Below are 9575 nucleotides of genomic sequence, written 5' to 3'. Positions count from 1 at the left end.
TGCATCTGCTTTAACCCTTAATTAATTTATATGGGGTCCACCATGCAACATTTGGCAGACACTGCATACGCCACCAATCCAACCTTTCATGCTTTTTCTTGACATTCAAATTGAATTATGTTATATCTTTTGAACCGAAAGTGCAATTTATGCTTCTCTTTTGCATATTCGTGTTAATTGCAGACAGAGCTTTGAAACAAGACCACTCTTGAATATGTTTTGACAAGTTTCAAAAACTTCAGCAAGATTCAGCTATTAACTTGATAAAACCCAAGGATAAATTCACCCAGTTTCAAATACAAAATCTTAAACTGTAAACCCTAACGCTAAATTATAAACCCTAAACACTAAAAGGAAATGAAACTTGGTAAAACGTAGTCAAAACATGGTAGGAGTATGTACTCCCAACATCTGCATGACATCGATGGGGAGAAGAGATAATTAAGACCAGTGAGAGGCTGTGGTAGATTGCGTGAACAAAGGAATGATGATGGATAATGAGGACTAATAGTATAGAGATCGAACAAGGTGGACCATGATGTATGGATGCATGATTGGCTTTGCATGCATGGCCTCTGTCTGTCTGTCTCTCTGAGGAAGAAGCTAATCTATATACTGTGGAGCGAGCGAACGAAGCACTTGTACCTACGTTGACAGCACCGTGCAGCTTCGCTAGACATGTACTAGCTCCGTTCTGGTTTATTGATTCCCTTAATATTTTGTGTCAAATTTTGACCATAGATTTAATCAGGAATAATAATACATGTCACCAAAAAATGTATCCTTGGATTTGTATTTGAACATAATTTCCAATGATATTATTTTTTATTACATGCATTAACATTTTGTTAATTAAATTAAGGTAAAATATTAATACAAAATGCGAAGGGGACTAATAAATCAGGATGGAAAAAGTATGTTGACAGCTCGACTGTGGAACTTTGCTTACACCGCAGAAGAAAGCACTACTAATAAACTGTGAAAGAGGAGAATTAGTATGCATTGACCGCATAGTAATTCATATTAAACTAGCTCATAAATGCACACAACAAATTTAGATTCAATTCAACATTTGTCCATATACAACCCCGCGGGCAGTACTACCACCTGTGTGTGTCTAGCGCTACACAGTACGGTGGTCACTGCCCCCTGCCTCGTGCCGTCCATGTTTCCCCGTAGAAAACCACAAACAGATGCAGATCCGTTGCTTGATGCTGATGAATGACGTAAATTATATAGAACCACTACTGTTTGGGCAAGTGTGTTACAAAATAATCACATTAATTGGCATATACAGGGTTTGAGAGATACCTTTAAGTTGTAAGTTTATTTATTTGGGTTTTTGAATCCAACATTAACGTGCAGACGTACGTTCAGTAATTGCACGCAACACAACAGCAAACTAAGTGACCATGGATTTTAACAGCCACACGGTACAACGTATGTAAATATGGACCGCATCAATGGATGGATGGATGATGTAGCTAGTTGGACCGGAAGATGGAGCTGTTCCTGAGGATGTACTGGTGGTACACCATGGCCACGGCGGCACCGAGGAAGGGGCCGACCCAGAAGATCCACTGGTCGTCCCAAGCTTTCTTGTTGTTGTACACCACGGCGGCACCAAAGCTCCTCGCCGGGTTGATCCCGGTGCCGGTGACTGGGATGGTGGCGAGGTGCGCCATGAGAACGGCGAACCCGATGAGCAGCGGCGCCAGCACCGGGACGTGCGGGTCCCGGGCGATGCGCTTCGGGTCAGTCGCCGAGAACACGGTGTACACGAGCACGAAGGTGCCGGCAATCTCGGCGATAAGCCCCGCCGTCCTGGAGTATCCTGGAGCGAGCTCGTTGGCGCCGCCCCCGTAGAGCGCGTAGTGGTGGCCGCCGTGCACGGCCCTCACCAGCGCCGCGCCGCAGATGGCGCCCACACACTGCGCCACAATGTAGAGGAAGGCGCGGGGAAGGGTGACCTTGCGCGCGAGCAGCAGCCCGAATGTCACCGCAGGGTTGATGTGGCCGCCGGAGATGCCGGCAGTGCAGTAGACGAGGACGGCGATCATGCCGCCGAAGGCCCACGCGATGCCCAGCACGCCGGCGCCGCTGCACGCCTGGGCGTCCGTCTGGCGCTTGTGGCCGACCACGGTGGCGACGGCGACGTAAACGAAGAGCAGTGTAGCTGTGAACTCGGCGATGACGGCACGGTACAAAGACCACTTGCCCAGCTCGCCTGCGTCGACCAGCGGCGCCGGAGGAGGGTCGAGGTAGTCCTTGGCGCTGCCGTTGCTGATGACTTCGTTGTCGATGGCCTCCGGACTCAGCTTGCCTTGTGCTGCTGCCATAGTCATGGAGCTAGCTAGCTCCTCGATCGATCTCAAATGATTAATCAAGGCTCGTTGGGCAATGGTGGCGATTGGGTGTCCATACCCCGGCAAGGATGCATGTATATATAGAGCATGGCCAGCATCAGTGAGCATGTATGGGTGCCACGTACCATTTGCATATTCTTACTTCGACAAGTGCCATACCTCTTTTTTTTTTTCTTAAACAAAGTTTCTTTCGTTGCCTCGGCTATTCTACCGCCCACCACACGTGACATGTTAGCCGTGGGGGCGCCCTCCACTACCGCGCCCGCCATGGCTAGCTTGTTTTGCAGTAGGGAATATCCTTAACATAGATTTCTATATTGTATTCCCTCCGTTTTTAGTTACTCCGCATATTAGAGTTGACTAAAGTCAAACTTTGTAAAGTTTAACCAAATATGTAGAAAAGAATATAAATATTTAGCATAACAAATATATGATGTGGAAGTACATTCAACAACGAATCTAATGGTATTGATTTGTTATTGTATATGTTAATATTTTTGTCTATAAACTTTGTCAAAGTTTGTAAAGCTTGACTTTGACCAAAATTATTATACGGAGTAAATAAAAACGGAGGGAGTATAATTATTTATCTTATCAAGAAGTAAATAAAAAATATAGGTCTTATCTTAGTTACATTCATGCTAAATGTCACCCTTGTTAAGTCCCGATCATCGTGGATTGTTGACTACCTTTTGCTGCAATTTATTTATTTATTGACTTTTCAGTAGCTACAACTCTGATGAAGACTGCCTACAAAGACACCGTTGGGCGATTTTAGGCCAGCCCCCAAATAAGGAGGACAGATCGACAATACAAAGAAGAGGGATCGGGTGCCGAGGGAGATAGGGATACTGAAAGGATCAAGATGGGCCAAGGGGGAGGGGGTGTGAATAGAGACATCTACAAACTCTTTTCAATTGTTACATGTTTAGGCTACGTGTAATATAAAGTGCGGGCCTAAACAATGCTACGGTGAGATATACAGCCTATATGATGCTTTTAAGGTCAACTGACCAAAATAAAACACAAGTAAATGAGCTACAGCTAGGAATAACCAAACACCACACAAACCAAGACGTATTCCAACATTCACTTCCATGAAAAAAACTAGTCACCGTTCAAGAGGTGGGTGTTGCCATGAAAGCACACCAACACCATGAAAGCTTATACCCTTCTCCTTGAGATATCACCACAAAGATGATTCCCAACCATTAGTGATAGACCTTGAGGCGGACTCCAAACTTTTACAAACGACGGGGTATGTCACAAGTTGATTCCTTTCCTGGGACTCCAACCGCCTAGGAGTCTCCAACCCCCAAGAGTAATAATTCACTAGTAGAAAACGGCCCTTTTGTCCCGGTTCTAAAGGGTCTTTAGTCCCGGTTCTGGAACCGGGACAAAAGGGTCGGGACTAAAGCCCAAAGCCTTTAGTCCCGATTCGCTCCACGTGGCCACTGCGGGGCGCCCAGGCAGGAGGACCTTTAGTCCCGGTTGGCGCCCAAGTTGGACCACGTGCCTCACGAACCGGGACCTATGCCCCCATGGGTCCCGGTTCGTGAGTGAACCGGGACTAATGGGCTAGCCCGGCCTGGACCAAAGCCCTGTTTTCTACTAGTGATTACTCAACGAACTCAAAGGTGAACCCAAATTCCTTCGGTGGAAATATAGATCGGGGGCTCATCTCTCTTTTCCCTCTAAAGGATTGGAATGATTTGACCGAGGGATGTAGAGGTTATGGAGCTTTTGCGCTTTGGAAAATGGGTTATGGGAGAGTAAATAACTGTTTAAATCATAGCTAGTTAGAAAATCAATAAATAAATAATTACAAAAGGTGGAGCAGGAGAGAATATATAAAAAATAACTGTTTAAATTATGTTTTTTTGAAATGAAAGGGTTTTCCCCCCGCCCCAACTTTTATTGAAAGCCAAGGCAAAACCAACGACCACAAAGACTGTTTAACAGCACCTGGCAACAGCCTGAGAGTAGCTGCCACAGATAGAACCCAAGCATAGGTAGATCTACCCTATTACATCAGGAGTTTTTACCAGAACAGGTTCAGGAACTAGACGCATAACCAGTAAAAGCAAAAGCCCTAGCTATGGATCCAGCTCCCCTCCTCATTTTATTCCCTCTTTTCACACCCATGCGATTCTAAGCAATTCCCCTCTTCGATGGTCCAACAGCCTTAAGCACCGGGGAAGTAGCGCACCCTGAGCTTCTGAGCATAATATTTTCCATTTCTTGATCGTCGCCCCCAACAGGTCCAAGACACACCGCATACTTCGCCATCTTCGCCCCTGGAAAACAAAATCATTCCGAATACGCCATAAGCTCCACAAGGCAGCAGCAGAAACCATATTCAAGACTTCATAATGCTTCCTTCTCTTCCAGTAGGAAGATAATTGATCAAAAGAGTTAGGAACATCAATCACAAAGATCTCAGCAATTAAACTCCAAACAGACTTAGCAACAATGCAGTCAAAAAATAGATGCTGGATAGATTCAGGTTCGTAGCAGAAGACACATGACATGTCCTCCACATGTCTACGCTTAGCTAAGTTATCTCTGGTTAAACTCTTGTTGTAGTAAACCAGCCAGAGAAAAACATGTATATTCGGCGGCACTTTGTTTTCCACATATCATTTTTAATGATAGAAGGAATCCCTCCAAAGTTAATAAGCTTATAGAAGGATTTGACAGAGTATTTGTTAGAAGAATCTAACATCCAGAGAGGTTGATCCGGAGAGTCAGACAGCCAAACAGTCTTAACAATCTCGGTGAGTTCCTCCCATCTTGCTAGTGTATTTTCAGTGACACACCTCCTAAATGTTAACCGCAGCTCACCATCCACCCAGACCTGAGCCAGGGTAGAGTCCTGCTGCTGGCAAATACTGTAAAGATCCCAAAAAGCAGTTTTTAAAGAACAATCTCCTGTCCAAATGTCATGCCAGAAGGCAATGCTGTTCCCATCCCCCGGGACCCATCTATAAAAATTCTTAGCAGCTGCAAGAGCCCAAGATAAACTTTTCATGAATGGAGAACCAAGGACCACCCTAGTGTTAAAAAAATTAGGGCAAGTGGTGTTATATTTATATTTCAACACTTTCTTCCAATCACTGTTCCTTTCATCATAAAATCTTTTCCCCCACGATGCCAAGAGGGCCATGTTAAACTCTCTAAGATTGGGTACCCCCAAGCCACCAAATTCCTTTTTTCTAGAAATCAGCCCCCAGTTAGCAAGGTGGTATTTATGAGAATCCCCCATGTTACCCCAAAAGAAGTGGGACATTTGAGAAGTAATCATATCAATTGCCCATTTGGGAAATTTCATAATAGACATAAGATAAGCAGGAATACTAGCAATGCATGTGGTAAGCAATATCAATTTCCCTCTGTAAGATAGATATCTTCCCAACCAGCCTGAAATGTTCTTAATAATCCTATCAATAATGGGTTGAAGGTCCTCCCTCCTCAATTTTTTAAAGTGAAGGGGGACACCTAAATATTTGAAGGGGAAATCCCCCAGCTGGCAGCAGAAGATTTGAGCAAATTCATTGGACAACTGTTCAGAGATATTAATAGCATGCAAATCACTCTTATGAAAATTAATTTTTAATCCAGACAGATTTTCAAAGCATGAGAGAATCCACTTCAAGTTCTTAGCATATTCCAGTGAATTCTCTAAAAATAAGATGGTGTCATCAGCATATTGCAGGCTGACCACACCTCCAGGGAAGGCTTGTGGAAGAAGCCCACGAATCAAACCAAAACTAGTAACCTTTTGAAGCATTTTTGAAAACACATCAGCAACCAAATTAAAAAGAAGGGGTGAATGAGGGTCACCCTGTTTCAAGCCTTTCCCCCCAGAGAACTGGGGACCATTAGAGTCATTAATCCTAACTTGAAAAGTGCTTTGATGTATGGTGGCAATCACCCAATCCACCCATTTATTACCAAAGCCTCTAGAAAGAAGCATCTCTTTTAAGAAATCCCAACTAACTCTATCATAGGCTTTCTCATAGTCTAATTTAAGAATCAAGCCAGCAGTCCCAGACCTATGAACTTCATGAATGACCTCATGAGCCATAACCACACTTTCCAAGATGAATCTCCCTTTGATAAACGCAGTTTGATTAGAAGATATAAGCTTGTCACACAAGGGGGAGGCCCTAGTGGTCATAGCTTTAGAAAAAATCTTAACAGCGCAATTACTAAGGCTAATGGGCCTGAAATTCTTCATATCTCTAGCCCTAGGGATTTTGGGAATGAGAGTAATAATGGCATGGTTGAGCTTATATAAATCAAGGGTACCTCTTTCAAAGTCTCTAACCATCCACATAAAGTCTTTCTTAATCAAGTCCCAAAAGGTTTGGTAGAATAAAAAGGACAGACCATCTGGGCCAGGGGCACCACTAGCATAAGACGACATCACAGCTTGCTTAATTTCCTCCTCAGAAAATGTTCTCTCTAGGTACTCTCTATCATCAGCGCTAACCATTTCGTCCTCAGACCAGAAGTTACTATCCAAATGGATATCAGGTCTGGGTTCAAAGGCAAATAGCTTTTTATAAAAAGAGGTAGCCACCTCAAGCATCTCACTGGTCGAAGTGACCACACCATTAGGACCCTCCAACTCAGCCAGATGGTTCTTTCTATGTCTGTGATTAGCCAGTGCATGAAAATAAGCATTATTCCTATCACCTTCTAGAATTTTCCTATCTCTGGACCTCTGCCAAAGGGCAGTTTTCTCTTTCTTCCACAATTCATCTAGCTCTTTCTTAATCTCTTTCATCCTGTCATACTCAGTAACAGATAGTTGATGGTTTTCAGACATGACATCCAAAGTATCAAACTCCAGAAGGAGTGCCTTCTTCTTCTTAAGAACAGCTTCCCTATTAATACTCCACCCCTTGATTTTCTTTCTGAGATTCCTAGTCTTAAGCATCCAATTATCAGCAGAGGATTTGCCTGAAGACACGGAATTCCAGGCTTCCATCACCATTTGATGAAAGCCCGGCTGTGAGAGCCACCACTTCTCAAACCTAAACGGTTTGGGGGTGGTTGGGGCTCTGGCACCAGTATCTAGGACCAAGGGAGCGTGATCACTCCCCACCCTGGGAAGAGCCATTAGAGTAGAGAAAGGAAAATGTGTATCCCAGCTCACAGAAATGAACACTCTATCCAGTACAGCAAAAACAGGGGAAACCTGGTTGTTAGACCAAGTAAACACCCTATTGGAGATAGAAATCTCCATCAATGCCCACCTATTGATCCAATCATTAAACAAGAAGACAGTTTGTTGATTAACCAAACCACTACTCTTTTCCTTATCATTCCTAACCAAATTAAAATCTCCACAAATCATAACAGGATAAGAAGCATTAGCTACAGTATCATGTAACTCAGTGATAAAGTCAATCTTAAATTCAGGGTAAGCAGATCCATAGACCAACACCAACTGCCAAACGAATCCATCAGATTTATTCTTAACGGTAGCAATAATGGAAAACTTCTGATTAATAAAACCAACCACTTCAAAGCAAATTTTTTTGAGACCCACAAGGATCCCTCCTGCAGTATTATCAGCTGGCAGGAAGTGCCACACAAAATTGTCAAATTTATCTATAGACTTGAGGAAGCCCTCAGAAATAATTTCTCTCTTAGTTTCTTGAAAACCAATAAAATCAGGATTAGATTTAGTAATAGTATCACATAGGCACTAAATCTTCCCATGCTGCCCTAAACCTCTAATGTTCCAAATAAGCCCTATCATCTAATTAATTTTGAATGGATGGGACAAGCCACAAGGCTTAACTTTAGTTAGAACCATTGGTGTTCCCCTAGAAGCATCAGCAGTCCCACTGGTTCCAGGAGAGGGGCACCATTAGGTGTACTAACCAATTCACTGGCATCAAAATCAAGGTTATTAGGTAGCACAATTTCAGGGTTATTGTTGGCAAAAACCAAGCACCTCTCCTTTTCTACCTCTATCATCTCATCAATAGTAAAGTTTTTTTGAATGTCATCTCCCCCAATCACCAAATTCATTTGACTCATCTGATTAGCAAGAACGTTTTTATCCATAGTAGAGAAGGATTTACCTTTGAACGTGGGTGGGATTTCCAGATTCTTCTTTCTTTTATACGCTGCAGCTTTTTCCATGATGTTAACATTGCCATGGCCTCTGGTAGCAGGTCTTTTAGCAACAATAGGCCCCTATCTTGACTTGTTTTCATGACCAACCTCTACACCTTTAACTTGAGCAAATGATTCCAGCAGAGATCTCTTCCATGTTTCGCTTTGGAGAATTTGGACAGCCTCAGGAGGGAGAACCCCCAACTCATCTTATGTTTCATCATCTTCAGAGACACACATGTCCACTGACCTTAACAGATCCTCACAATATTCCATATTCTCAGTATTCTTCTCAAGAGTCATATTGACAGAGTCTTTCTTGGTTGGAGTAGGAGTTTTGTAGATAGCATTCTTCTTTTTTTCTCCATAGTTCAGGTCTTGCGTTGTAATCTTACTCATATTCCCAGGGCAATGTTCATGTCCATCAGAAGATGAACCCTCAAGGTTGACTTTTGTCACAACACATTCCAGAATAAATGCCTCCTGGCCAGTGTCAATATTATCATTCATGGGTGCATCCACCATCCCCTGACCACCAGACCTTTTTGAAGAGTTATGTTTAGATGAGAAATTGGCCTTGTCCAGCTCATCAATAGCTAGGTCACCACCTCCTGACCCATCAGAAACATGGTCACCCTGTGTTCCTTCATGCCCTTCTGTCTGATCCTCCTCATCCTTTCCCTCTTCCTCAAAATCATCTTCATCCCCATCTACATCAATGACCGAATCAGCCCCACCTGTTTGTGCAAAACCTTCCACAGTAAAGCCAAGTAGAAACAACTTCTTCTTCATCTCAATCAGTCTTTCAAAAGGAATTTTGGTGGGGTCTCTGCAGGCAATCTTGACTCTGACATTCTCAAAAAAAGTCCTGAACATCCCATTCCAATCCACATCTGTAAGGGCCCCAAACAATGAGGCAATCTGAGCAAACATTTTCCAAGTGCACCACTTTGGAGGAATCCCTTCAATCAAAACCCAAGCTTCAATCAACTCACCAAATGGTTCGCATGCACCCTTCCATTCAGTTAGAGTCACATTAACATCCTGTGGCAGGGAGAACCCAGGCAACTCAAT

General features: G+C 43.4%; 1 protein-coding gene across 1 annotated transcript; it reads right to left on the bottom strand.

Annotated features, from left to right (window-relative positions):
• Positions 1 to 1308: 1308 nt before the first annotated feature.
• Positions 1309 to 2414, bottom strand: LOC125550107 (aquaporin PIP2-5-like). The gene has a single exon (XM_048713017.1). The coding sequence runs from the start codon at positions 2343 to 2345 to the stop codon at positions 1485 to 1487; it is 861 nt and encodes a 286-aa protein (XP_048568974.1). The 5' UTR covers positions 2346 to 2414; the 3' UTR covers positions 1309 to 1484.
• Between the last annotated feature and the right edge of the window lie 7161 nt (positions 2415 to 9575).

This window comes from Triticum urartu, chromosome 4 (genome assembly GCF_003073215.2).
Source record: "Triticum urartu cultivar G1812 chromosome 4, Tu2.1, whole genome shotgun sequence".
Classification (NCBI taxonomy): Eukaryota; Viridiplantae; Streptophyta; class Magnoliopsida; order Poales; family Poaceae; genus Triticum; species Triticum urartu.
Note: the sequence above shows the minus strand (reverse complement) of the source record. Positions and strands in the feature narration are given on the sequence as shown.

Bases quoted from the DNA above. Each gene is read 5' to 3' on its own strand.
- LOC125550107 (XM_048713017.1), bottom strand. From the start codon at position 2,345: ATGACTATGGCAGCAGCACAAGGCAAGCTGAGTCCGGAGGCCATCGAC.